General features: G+C 35.1%; 2 protein-coding genes across 3 annotated transcripts in view; one reads left to right on the forward strand and one right to left on the reverse strand.

Annotated features, from left to right (window-relative positions):
- The window catches only part of LOC140155696 (replication factor C subunit 4-like), a 443685-nt gene that overhangs the window by 382375 nt on the left and 46609 nt on the right, over positions 1-14701 (reverse strand). The window lies entirely within an intron of this gene.
- On the forward strand, positions 1629-8542 carry LOC140155692 (carbohydrate sulfotransferase 1-like). Of its 2 annotated transcripts, none has more exons than XM_072178622.1 (2): positions 1629-1838; positions 5995-8542. In XM_072178622.1, the coding sequence occupies exon 2, from the start codon at positions 6035-6037 to the stop codon at positions 7274-7276; it is 1242 nt and encodes a 413-aa protein (XP_072034723.1). In that variant the 5' UTR covers positions 1629-1838; positions 5995-6034; the 3' UTR covers positions 7277-8542. The 2 variants fall into 2 exon arrangements, with proteins under 2 accessions (XP_072034723.1, XP_072034724.1); XM_072178623.1 differs by lacking the exon at positions 1629-1838 and adding an exon at positions 1882-2004.

Here is a 14701-nt window from a genome sequence, read left to right on the forward strand (position 1 = left end):
AAATTATACTATTTCATTTTGTGGAACCGACATTGAACATACATTTTTACATTAAATCCATTCGTCAAGCTAAAAACAAAATTGCCACGATATTAATTCACTTTCCTTTTTTTGTTTTCCTAGTAAAGCTTAATTTAACGACAAGTTTTAAACCATTTTTTACTGTCAAACTGAGCAATATACATGTATTAACTTTAAAATAAAAATGCATTATTTATTTGCAGTAAGGAAATTAAAGCATTATTTAAGGATTCCTTGTTTTTGTTTGTTCTCCTGCACGATAACAATATCAATCAATTTATAAATGTGGTACAGCAAGCTTGGTATCCCGATTAGGGTGAAAGTGACCAAACGCGTTTTCTAGACCCTTTTATAGATAATCGCACGGACATAACTTTTGAACCCGAGCATTAAATGAACCTGACTAAAGTGCCTCTGGTAGCCATGGTAGCATAATACATTACGAATACAGGAAATATTATGCCTTTGCGCTCTTCATTTTATACTTCGAAACAAAATGTGATCATTAGATATTTTTGTTTCAGCCTAATACTTATAAAATTTATAACACCATAGTACAATAGTAATTGCTTTATCATTTCTACAATAATTATTATTTGCATACGTACACATACAATATTGACGTATTTTGAATTTCCATAAAACGTAAAATGTGTTTTGGTTTTGGTCAAAACGTTTTAATAATATTTTAAATGGTTTCTTTAATAGTTTGACGTATTTGATATATAAATTAGATCCTGTCTGTGTGTATTTCTGTCTATCTTTTTTTATCCAAACCAGGTAAGTGTGCCTCAGCTGAACATTCGTGGATCTATATACCAAGTACCAACTGACCAAAATACGGAACCCGCACTCGTACATATTCTGTATGTGTCACAGTGTGTGGTTCTTGTGAGTAGAACAATACATGCACACTGACTATATATGTCCACATATCTGTCAGTTTGTGCATGTAAGGTCTTGTGGTTCTTGAGTTTAGATTTAAAACGTGTCTGTTTGTTTGTTTGTTTGTTTGTTCTTAATAATTTGACACAGAATGTTCAGAACCACATCCTTGGACCACAATACCATATGAAATAAGAAAATATCCCAAAATATATAGGAGTACACTCTTCATATTTTCACCTGTGATTTTCACATTGCTGTGAATTTTCAACACGACCTTGAAACTTTTAAAACATAAATATGCTGTCCCTTATCGTTTCCGTAAATACATAATTTATGTTGCCTCTTAGAAATCTGTGGATGAATCTCACCATATTCAAGATGCTTTAGATGCATAGGACAAGACGTTTGCAAATCGAGTACCATGAGTACGTGTAAAAAACACCTGAGGTACAACATCAGCACTAAGACAATTTAGTACAGATTAGATTTAGATTCAGATATATATATTGTGCGTCTTACTTAAAATCTACATAATAAAACTCTCATTACATTTTAATAATATTTTGTGTGTTTTCTTTTTAGAAGATAAAGGTTCAAATAAAGTAGATAAAAGTGAATATTTGAAAGAAATATTGTATTGAATACGTGAAAGTAATGTTGTATAATCTGTGATGACATTATGCGTGACCGTGTCAGGCACATATTGGCGACATGACCCGGTCTTTGCCTGTATAGTTGTATAGTAGCAGAATATATGCACTGCCATATAAATCTGAGGTCTTCTATACGGCGGAAAAGCTAGCTATTTTTACAAATAACCTACAACTTACAAGCTATATAACATGATATAACTGGTTGAGCTGTGTCACGGGTCAATCATTTAGCTTCTCTCGAACACACTTGTTTGCTGACGATGCATCTGATTATATGTAAGTGATAAAATTAGTCTATTATATTTTTTGTATGTTTACCATAGGCTACTAGCTAAGCTTAGCTACATTTGAAGCATGTAAGTCCCAAACAAATTCGCTTAAATCAATGATATCCTGAAGTCTTCAGCTCTGTAAGCCTTTCTGAACTGCACGACCATTAGAGGTAGGTGTGCTGCAACGAGCTTAAGCATGTTCTTGCCTTGTAAAGGGCAATTTGAAATATGTGTCAATATATGCAATGCATACTCTATTTCAGCATAGATCGTCAAAAATGTTGACGATCTATGATTTCAGTTGTGAATGTGTTATAAAAAACGGGGTCGTAAACGCTTGCTAAAGATCAGGCATATGCTTTTTGCAAGTGCATGACCCGGCTGCAAGACGGAGAGATGTGAAGGAGTATGTAAATTTCGTATAAGGAACTGAGTGCTTTTAATGTCCTGCATCTGTGCATCCGGCAACATTTTCAAATGAATTTTGCAATCTAAATACGTGTCATTGGTTACTTATAGAACATGAACGTATTTGCTATGTGAGTATTTAGTTGTCATTGAACCAATTGCGCGCGCATAAATCATATAATGTTCAATGCTGGGTTCAATGTATGTTAGCATTAACCATAGCTCAACTAGGTAAGCTCAGGTATGTTGTCGTTTTGCTGTTTACATGTAGCCTATACCTTAGACTCAGTTCGGAAAATGAAAATTAGGGAAATTAAATTAAGTATAGAGACCGCAGTAATCATAGTAATTGGATTTCCACACCGGCCTGGGATGGACTGAGAAGACTTTTTGTCCGGACGGGCAGTCATGACAGTATCCTGTTATCATTCCCATTGGTGAAACACTAAGAGAGTCTCAGTCCCAAGCTCTCATCAAACTGATAAGAACAAAATAATTGACACGATATAATCAACTAGAACTAAATTATGTGTTTCCTTTCACATAATTATTTCGTATTTTAAAAAGGAAAGCTACTTCAAACGGAGACTTCAACATACTACTTACTATGTAGCCATTGATCATACAGGGTGTCCCAATAAAAACAGAACCCTCGTTGCGCCCTCTTTTTCTCCTATTTCTGAAAAGTTGATGAATTTGGGTATGTAAAGAAACCTTAAATCGTTAGCTTTAATAAACCAAAACAATTATTTCAATCAGCTCATAATTTTTGAAGATATGCTCTAGAAAGCAACCGGGTAGAGGGCAAAGCAGCACAGTAAACTCACTTCAGAAGGACAAACCAAACAGCCCTTTTCAGGCTACCTTTTATCCCCAAAAGAGAAAATGTCATGTTGTAAATAAAAAGAGAGCAAGAAACAACAAAGTAAGAAAGTAAAAAAACATATATAAAACAAAAAGGCATAAAAATAACCAAGAAAAAATAAGTTTAATTGCAAGTATAGCAAGAGAAGTCCCATGCACCCCACGTCCATTTTGCCGACTAGTTAATGACACTTAACACCGGTAAAGCCCATTCTCTAAATAAAGTTCGTTATTTAATAAAGTTATCATTGAGGAATGCTTGATATTCATGCATGGTACGTGCACTCCTTTTCAATCTTTGAAGTAGCCAATCCTCCTCCGTGAACAGAGTGAAAAACGGGTACATTTCTTTAAAAGAGCATATCTTCAAAAGTTTTGAGCCGATAGAAATATTTCTTTCGGTTTATTAAAGCTAATGAATGAAGGTTTCTTTACATACCAACAAATGTTTAATTGACTTTTCAAAAATAGGAGAAAAAGAGGGCGCAATGAGGGTTCTGGGTTTTTGTGGGGACACCCTGTAGTATGAGCAATAAAAACAGCTAAAAATGGTGTAGTTCCTTTTGACTTGTTAGTGCAATTATTTGTGTGTGTTGAAATCTTTAATGTCGACGAGTCTATAGCGTAGCAGAATTTACCATGTTAACATTATATTTACTCAAATTGTTTTCGTTTGCTTGCAATATAGAAACTTATTTTCTCCTTCTTCTTCCTGAGTTGCACTACGAATACCAACACTTATATTATCCTTACCGTAAATTGGGCATATATAAAGATGCTAATGTCATGGTTTAAAACATCAGTATGACATATTTAATTGTATACGTATTTGCCAGGATAAAATCTGAAGAGGTTATGTTTTAAACAAACAGTACAGTTCATTCCCTTCATTATTTGGAAACTTATGTATTTTGAATAGTGAAGCACAGCTTCTCTAGCTTTATACAATTAGCGTATCGCTTGCACTTCCGAACCGAAAGACCCCAGGAAAGTGACTGTGTGTTTACAAAGTATGATTGTATTCTTGATAATTAAATGTTGTGGGGCAAAGGGCGAAATAATTGTTGTATATTTTATAATTCTGATAAAAAAGGTTATTCATATTCTTTTCGTGTCTGCCATTTTTCTGGTCTACAAATTATATGTTTCGTGAAATAATGTATGTTTTGCGTTCAATGTAATGATCCTGGTATTCATTCCTATGAATGGATAACATGAAGCCAACGGAGTAAGTGAACCGTGACTTGACATTGCTTCACATCTTCGGTGACTTTTTTTTTCTATTCTGATTTTTAGACCGGAGTTTAGTATGCTACATGCTTGAGTTGATATTCATACTGAAACGACGATACAGGAGTCTATAGTTATATTTAGCGAAATGTTTCAAATCAGTCATACATTGAATATGTGGAATTTCTATTTCCGCTTACAGCTTTGAAATAATGCATGTAGGCTCTGTGCTTATTCGCTGCAGAAGTGACGTAATAATCGGATTAACTACCATAGCAATAGATGAATACAATTTTGACTATATCGCCCTGCACCGTGACAACGTTCACATCACGCGGTACCTATGCATTGAAGCATCATGCTGATTACTCGCACCTGTAATCGCACCTGTATTAGTATCTTTGAAAAGAGCGGTATTGTATTCAATCTATGATTGCAGACATTCACAGCTGTTGAGTGCAACCTGCCTATAGACGAATCCAACGAGCCAAGTCATGGTCAGGATTTGGTCAGCCATTTTCGGGTCCCCGCTAGCACCAACCTGGTGTTTTGAGCGCCCAATTGTGCAAATAAAAGCCGCCTAACACCTAGAGAAGATGCAAGGACGAGGAGGGTTAATATAGAATAATATATACAATAGATATAATTCCGCAGGTAATCCCGTCGCATCTATTCATACATAGTCCTTTTGTTCGCAAGTTCATCCATTTGTAGCGTTTGATATGGTGTATTTTCGGTGGTTTCCTGAAGCCTGATAATCAAGATATTCTGGTAATTGACAATATTTTGATAACAGGCTGAAAGTGACAACAAGTGGAGAAAATTATAATTGGTCATGGTCATATTTACGTCTGCAATCATAGATTGAATACAATACCGCTTTTTTCAAAGATACTTATCGTACAGGTGCGGGTGATCAGAATCTTGATCAGAATGATATTAGATATGGTTCAATGCATAGATACCGCGTGTAGTTAATCCGATTATTATGTCACTTCAACCATGTAGAAGCTGTGTGGTTTGCCGAAGGGAACTGTATAGAGGTTATATCCACATTACCCATGCATGACTTCTAACAAAAGGCGCTGATTCCCGAAGTATTCCTCATTCAAACCAATTCAATGCACGACCTCGGAGTTACCTGCATGACTTTGGCGGGCTATTTTGAAGCAGTTATGGTTGCACATGCAGGTATTTCTTTTGAAAGTCCTAAACAAGGTATAGCAGTCGTTGATATAGGATATGCAACTTATAGAACACGGCTAACCTCTATTGTGTTGTAAACTTTAATCATTCTTTTGTCTACCTGTGTTTTCACGGAAGGTGTAAAACGGGTGATGGAATGCAGTTTAAAATTTCCGCCAAGGCCGAATCATTTCACATTTTGGGTGCATTGTAGCCGACGGGGACCCAACTAAAGGCTGCTAGTCAGGTGTAGGAATGCGTGAATTTGGATTCGTCTATAGTGCAGGGCGATATAGTCAAAATTGTATTAATCTATTGGTAGTTAATCCGATTTATCACGTCACTTCTACTGCGAATACGAGAGCAAAATGGGGATATTAGGTAAATTATGAAATCAAGAGAGGAGTCACCAGTGGTGCATCATTGTTCTCTAATTTGCTAACGATGATATATATTTTCCTCTCTGTTTTCAGATGATACACAGAGCATGGCATAAGGATACCAGAATCTACGATGAAGAAATTTAAGATACTTGTTATTCTTCTTAGTGCAACCATATTATTTGTGCTCTATTTGTCGTTCCGTGATATCGAAGATCATCCAATTAAAGCAGAAAATGTATTGATACTTGACGACCAGGGACAGGAATTCTTGAAACAACTGAAAATCGCAAAACGTAAAAGGCCGTTGGACAATTTCTCACCACGAGTTCTTCTTCTGTCTCAATTTAGAACAGGGTCGACCTTTGTGGGAGAAATTTTCAATAAGAACCCCGATATATTTTATTTATGGGAGCCGCTAGTATGCGTCCCACACAATGAAACACTTGCAAGGAACAGTTTTAGCAAGTATATTCGTGACTTATGTAATTGTGAATTTTCTAAAGCCTCCGCATCTTGTTTAGGTAACCAACGTGAAATCATCCATAGTACAGGTGTGGCGGCTTTATGTAGACGTGTGACGGGAGTCTACGGTGTTGAATGCCCATTGGCAACTCCGCATATCTTTCACAATCAATGTGTCAAAAGCAGCGGTAATATAGCTATGAAAGTTACTCAGATAGGCTTAGATCAAATCAAAAATGTTGTCGAAGAATCCAACATTAATGTTAAAATAATACATTTAGTAAGAGATCCACGTGGAACGGCTAATTCAAGGCATTTCTTTATGATGACTCCAGAAGAAAAACGTAATTTTAAAAATTCAATTGAAAAACAACAAAATGGTACAGGAGTTAAATCTCTAAAAGAAATGGGATATTTTGATGATTTACTACTGATACCTGAAGAACTACGGATAGATCAGCTCTGTGAATGGACTCATTTGAACTTACAGGGTGCTTTAAGGCAGCCTAAATGGTTGCATAATCGATACATGCTTCTTCGAGTCGAAGATTTTATTCAAGATCCTGTGAAAACGGCTCAAGATATTTACTCTTTTATTGGAATTCCGGTGTCATCACCAGTTTTAGAATGGCTGGAAAAGCTTCTAATCGTTACAAGTAGTGAAGAAGTATCACAACTTTCTAACGAAGCGTCCATGTTCTTTCCGCGCAAAAATTTTGCAGATATTGCGACAAAATGGAGGAAATACACCAAGTTTAGTGATGTCTTAGAAACGCAGAGAGTGTGTGGTGACGTTATGAAGATGCTTGGGTACGATTTTATCACATCTGAAGAGGAGCTTAGGAACGTTGAAATTAAGGTCATAAGGGAATTACCCTTTGATATCAAAATGAAGCTTGGCAAGAAATAGTTTATTTGTACATTCCTTGTAATACATATATACAGGGTTCCCAAGAAGTAAGACTATTTTGGTATAATCCAAACACCAATCGGAAATTTCTCTGTGGTTTGAAAGTTTGGAACACACAGACTGGTTATGCATCCAGTGAGCGGGTTTTGTTGGGACCTTTTATCATCTTCAATGAGAAATACAACCGTTTATGAATATGAAATTTGCGGTAAAAAATGCGTGTTTGACCAATTGTTCACTTTAAGTAATTAAAGCGAAACAATTTAATAATAACTTCAGTTAAAGATGTTCCCGATTTTAAGTGTCATGTCACATAGTCAAAAACACGTTTTATGGTTCACTGAATAAATTAAAATGAGTACTGCAGATTATAGAATGTCTCTTAATATAAATGAATATAGGTCTTCTTTCTGCTTCCAAGCATCGTGCGCATTCTGTTGACAAGAGTTCTTTTCTGCCCTTGGTCAAGATGTCAAGCTGGTTCCACGCCCACGCTGCAGGATTTGTTGCACATGCAGTCTTGCAAGATGGTGTTGTTGTCGCTTACTTGTCCGCTTGTATAATCCATAGAAATGTTACGAAAAAAGTTATCGGCAACCATTGAAGACGGTTCGAACCATTCAAGGAATGGACTAATGAAATAAAGGTATTGGTTTCCAGCAAAGGAACTTTTGGTCCATTGATTTAATAACTGAACAAAATTTGATACTGTTACTGTTGTTTCTTCCAAATAAATTAAATTATAGAATGATATTTCTCATTGAACCATAAAACATGTGTGAAACATAATTCATGAACACCTTAACAAAAACCAGAATCATTTTCTGGTTAATTAATTTGTTTTAAGTAAAAGAGGTCTCAAACAAAAACTGATGCATAAAAATACAATTTTTTGGCCGACAATTTCAGTGCTTCGGTGAAAATGATGAAAGGTAGCAACAAACACCGGCTCACTCACTTGATGCATAACTAATCAGTCTGTGTTCCACACTTTAAAACAAGAGAATATAACAGATAAGATTGGTTGTTGGATTTTTGTATTACCAGGACCCGGGTTGCATTGTATATGACAGCATTAATGTAAACATCTCAAAAATGAGCAGCAACTAACCCCCCCACTTAAATAATGACCATTTATATTAAAAAACGGGCGATTGTATTACAAATCTGTTAGAAGTTATTTCTGCACATTTTGACACCTCATTTGTAGCAATTGACTAAATATTGACATCACGTCGTACATTTAAATCAATGTAACCCAAGATTTGAAAGTTGCAGTAAATTGTATTGATTTTGTATTCAGTAAAATGGAAGGAAATCTGTGTAATGATATCTGAATGTTTTTGTATTGTATGTAAGTGCAACTTTCAAATCTGGACCTCACTACACTAAATCATGGAAGTACTAGAGAGGTGTTATATTGTTTTCTGGGTTATCGTATCAAATGAGGTGTCAAAATGCGCAGAAATAAATTATGCTTCTAACGCATTTTACAGATTTGTAATACAATAGCCCCTTTTTGAATAATGGCCATTATTTAAGGTGGGTTAGTTACTTTTTTTGAGATGTTTAATTTACCAGGACCAGGGTTGCATTGTATGATAGTATTAATGTAGTTTTACCAGGACCCGGGTTGCATTGTATATGACATGTAGCATTAATGTAGTTTTACCAGGATCCGGGTTGCATTGCATTGTATGACAGCATTAATGTAGTTTTACCAAGACCCGGGTTGCATTGTATGACAGCATTAATGTAGGCCTTGTTTTACCAGGATCCGGGTTGCGTTGTATGACAGCATTAATGAAGGCCTAGTTTTACCAGGACCCGGGTTGCATTGTATGACAGCATTAATGTAGTTTTACCAGGACTCGGGTTGTATTGTATGATAACATTAATGTAGGCCTAGTTTTACCAGGGGATCCGGGTTGCATTGTATGATAGCATTAATGTAGTTTTACCAGGACTCGGGTTGTAATGTATGATAGCATTAATGTAGTTTTACCAGGACCAGGGTTGCAATGTATATATATGACAATAGCATTAATGTAGGACTCTGGTTGCATTGTATAATAGCAGCTAGCATTAACCCCGGCATTAACGTAGTTTTACCAGGACTCGGGTTGCATTGTATGATAGCATTAATGTAGTTTTACCAGGACTCGGGTTGCATTGTATGATAGCATTAGTGTAGTTTTACCAGGACTCGGGTTGTATTGTATATGATCGACAGCATTAATGTAGTTTTACCAGGACCAGGGTTGCATTGTATGATAGCATTAAGACACTGGTTGTATTGTATGATAGCAACATATTGCTAGGGATACAGTGTATCTATATATAGTTTTACCAGAAAAATAAAGAACAAAGTGAACATTCAGGAAAAATATGAAGACGTTATTTATATTAACATTTAGACATGTATATACATGCCTAGAGCTAGAGGGCACGATATTAAATGTTTTAAAAGTCTTTCCTTCATTGTGTAAACTCTACAAATAATATATATTCAGAGACTCGATTAATATTGCATATTTTTAAGTAAATTGTTGTAACTATAATGTCTTGAACCCACCGTGCGTCTAACTCAAAAATTGATGTAATCAATAACTGTATTTCCTTCATGTGTGAATTGTATGAACAGCATAATATTTAGAGGCTCGATTAATATTTCATATTTTTAGAAGTACTTTTTTGTATAACATGTATAATTTTAATATTATCTTAATCCCTCCGTACGTAATACCTCCATCACCTGAACTAGGATTATTTTGTAAAAGCATCATGTAAATCAGTAAGCAAAAGCTGGCAAAATATTTTTATTTTTATGTTTACATATTTTATCAATGGGGTTTGTAGGATCCATATGTATAAAAATAAAGCTAAATAATTTTTCATTTGATCTGAGACTATCTCAGATTTGATGTTCCTGTGAGCCGGCCCCCAGATTGTCTGCAGCTTGTGAAGTTACTGGTTCAATGTTATCGAATTCCTTAAAAAATACAAAATACTGTGAAACAGTAATATTTTAACAATTATTCCTACAATTATTCCTAAATGCCAAGAACAAGTGATTAAGACATGAGAAAGACCACTGTTGGGGGATGCTGAGACTTGAGCAGCTTTTGAATGAACATAATAGTAGGCCTACTTTGACATTCCCATCCTCAATACCATTGATATTTTTTTAATTTGGTATTTTAATGGTATAATACAAAAATTAAATTGATTGACTGACTGACTGATTGATTATGTTGATTGATTGATTGATTGTTTGTTTGTTTGATTGATTGATTGATGGAGTCACAAATGGAGTCCCATACTATAGGTGTACGTGTTTGTGTTTGTCTATTACTCTGTGCTCATGTCTAAGGATTTAATGTAGGCTATGCACAGATTTTTGAATGTTAAAAAATCACACTTTGTTCTATTTTTTATCAAAAATTCCAAAAAATAAGAAACGTGGGCATGAATCAGAAAATTTGATACCCCTTTGGAGACTTGAAGAGGTGAATTTGATATCCATATAGCGGGACATATAAGAGACTTTTGGAATATGATCTCTGAGTAGAGATAGTCATATTTGATTGTGCTCGGGACTAGCGCTGGTCTCGCTAAAACAGATCCAGGATGGGTACCCCATGAAGACCTAATTAAAGTCATTTAGTCCGGGCATTTGGTGGACCATTTTGGCACTATCATTGTGTACAATTTTAATTGAAAAACCAGAAAATTCGTGAAATGACGGCCCATGAAGCCATTCGTGGAGAAGTTTTCACTTTTACTGTATAGGGCCTACAGTGACGGCGTCAACGCCCGATATCTTCATGGCAGAAATCCCCATGCACTGAAAATATACTTTAGTCAATTGACAAATAAAAAATTGTCATACAGCATGTCTAAAACGACAAACTATAATTTGTCATGCAATTTGTCATTCATATGCACGACAAACTATAATTTGTCATGAACATGCACCGTATGACTAATTTTGATTTGTCATGCAAAAAGTGTCTAAAACGACAAATTTCTGAAATAATTTGTCATGCAAGAAAATTAATTTGTCATGCAAGAAAATTAATTTGTCATGCATGAAAATTAATTTGTCATGCTGAAAAAATAACTTGTCATGCTTGCTTGTTTAATTTGTCACTTAACAAATTAGTGACAGTGATTTGCCACCACGCCGCCATTATCAGCATAATGATAGGCCCTACATGCAATAAGCATGCAGATGATTATTCATGAATCCGTTCGTGAAATTCGTCATCTGATCTATAGCTTGGACAGGTAAGAATTTGTTTTTTTGCCATGTTTCAATTGTAATAATTTGCACAGTGACTTTTGAGCACGGTAAGCCTAAGTGCAGTACGGTGTGCATGTGTGGTGCCGTACATCAATCATCGTGTCAATGTTTTCATGGTTTGGCCCAAAATTCCAGCCTTAGTTGTCACATTTACAGTGCACAAAAGTCACTGTGCAAAATATTATAATTGAAACATGGCAAAAAAACAAATTCTTACCTGTCCAAGCTATAGATCAGATGACAAATTTCACGAACCGGGATTCACGTATATCGTCTGCATCCTCATGTATGCTGGTAATGGCGACGCGGTGTCTTGCACGTAGGCTCGGAAACCCGTTGCTTCTAGCTAATTCGTCAATGGAACTTGTCGGCTATAAAATTTAATTAGTCGTGTTCAACAAAGTTTGTCAGCACGATTCGTCATACGTGTATTAACTTGTCAATTCTTCATCTCCTGACGAACTGGATTCGTCATGACCAATACATATTGTTCACGCAGATTTGTCAATCATTAAAATTTGTCAATCACTAATTTTGATTCGTCATATGCGAATGAAATATTTGTCTGGTAGTTTGTACAATTTGTCGAATAGATGTGATTATAGTCAAACGACAAATTACCTTGAATGACAAATTTATATCCCCTGTTTGACACATTTTTCATCGAATTTGACTAATTGGAATTTTCAGTGTGATGGCAGGTCGAATCCACTAGTTCTTCAGCAGCCACGCATGCATAGCCATTTTGTTCCGACCTGAAGTTGAGACTATGGGCCGAGGGACCTCCGACCGAGACAATACTGACCTCTGTAGAGCGGTGATTAGCCTTGTACGTTTCTTCCCCGCAACGCATGCGCGGGCGGCAGCCCGTGATCTGCTCTTTTTTTTTCTGCGCATAATAAAATCTTGATTATCAATCCCCCAGATTCAAGATTATCATGTTCTTTCAACACATATATTGGCCTATATTCAAGTGCAAGCCTTACAATTGTAGTGACAGAGGTGGCAAATAGCAGAAACGCCACTCTACGCCATGCAATTCATCTCATTTACCATGTGGTCTAATCGTTCAGGAATTCTATAGAGACAGTGAGACACGCATATTTTATTGTCCCCCTCAACAATACGGTTTTTATTCTGATTGGTCGTTATACTAACATTAACAATAGGGTAGTTAACATTGATTAGGAGCGAATTGGACAAGCAACTCTGGCGCATCATGTGTGATGCCAGAATGAGATACACGCCTGTACTGTGATTGTGAATCATTATTTACTTGGCGTTGACGCTGTGCAGTGCCGGGTGTCCAAAGCAGCCGGGCAACTTGCCTGGGGGGTTTCCCTCTTAAGTTCATGCAAAATGAAGGTAAATTGAAGCCATTTGTTGGACGATTTTGACACAAATTTTAGTTATATATCCGCGCTTGCCCCCCCCTCTCGGCCAGCCAAAATCGCTTGCACCCCCCCCCCTTTGCACATGCCAAATTTTTGTTTGGAATACCAATTCAAACCTCCTGCCCCTACTAGTTACATGTTGTAAGCGCAGCGAGCAAAAGTGCCGTTCAGCCTCAGCCTTGTAAAGCTATTTCTTTTGTTTTTCATTGTATTATGAGGAAAATTGTGAGAATTGAAAATAAGCATCTAGAAAGAAGTTATTCGTATGTTTGACTTTGTTTTATAAGGGGTTGTAAATCTAAATTCTCATAATTTTCCTCATAGTACAATGAAAAACAAAAGAAATATATTTACATTTTCTAATAAAACAAAGTCCAACATAAGAATGACTTTTTTTCTAGATGCTTATTTTCAATTCTCATAATTTTCCCCATAATCTATACAATGAAAAACAAACGAAATATATTTACATATCCTAATAAAACAAAGTCAAACATAAGAATGACTTTTTTCTAGATGCTTATTTTCAATTCTCGTAATTTTCCTCATAATATAATGAAAAACAAAAGAAATATATTTACAGATCCTAATAAAACAAAGTCAAACATAAGAATGACCTTTTAGATGCTTATTTTCAATTCTAATCATTTTCCTCATAATACAATGTAAAACAAAAGAAATAGATTTTCAAACCCTAATAAAACAAAGTCAAACATAAGAATAACTTTTTCTAGATGCTCATTTTCAATTCTCATAATTTTCCTCATAATGCAATGAAAAACAAATAAATATATTTATATATCCTAATAAAACAAAGTCAAACATACGAATGAATTTTTAGATGCTTATTTTCAATTCTAATAATTTTCCTCATAATAGGGCCTACAATTAAAAACAAAAGAAATATATTTACAAATCCTAATAAAATAAAGTCAAACATAACAATAACTTTTTTCTAGATGCTTATTTTCAATTCTTATAATTTTCCTCATAATACAATGAAAAACAAAAGAAATATATTTTTATTCTTTTTTAATTATTCTTATGTTTGACTTTGTTTTATTAGGTTTTGTAATGCTATTGCTTTTGTTTTTCATTGTATTATGAGGACAAATATTAGAAATGAAAACCTCATACTAAATTCCCCCTAAATCGTGACATAGCTGGGGTTCATTTATCGAACCTCAATCTTGTATTAATATTATTTATTAATATAACTGTAGGCCTACTTGTTTGTTTGTGATATTTTATTTAATTTAGGGGCGCACCATTAGATTTCCAGGGGGGCATGGGAGTTTTTTGAAGAAAAAAAAACTTCGCCCACTAGTGAGACGAAAAAAAAAAAACTTTGCCCACTAAGGCCGTATAAAATTAATGTTTTGGTTCTCGTCCAGAGGATTTTCATGAATTGATGAGGGAGGGAGGTGTTTTTTTTTTTTTTTTTTTTTTTTTTTTTTTTTTTTTTTTTTTTTTTTTTTTTTTGTTTTCAATGTAAAATTTTTCAGTTTTTCGGTTTTTTCCAACAGTTTTCGAGGAAACGATGAGGCCCTTTTTTTTTTTTTTTCAAATGTGAGATTCTGAGGGATAAACCCCTAGAGTACCACAAAAAGACTTGGAAGTGATGCTTGTTCTCTAATAAACTTATTAATTTTTTTTGAAACAAAAGGAGGCGAAAAAAAAAAATTCTGCCGCCTTCGGCGGCGAAAAAAAAAATTCTGCCTGACC

Source organism: Amphiura filiformis, chromosome 6, assembly GCF_039555335.1.
Source record: "Amphiura filiformis chromosome 6, Afil_fr2py, whole genome shotgun sequence".
Classification (NCBI taxonomy): domain Eukaryota; kingdom Metazoa; phylum Echinodermata; class Ophiuroidea; order Amphilepidida; family Amphiuridae; genus Amphiura; species Amphiura filiformis.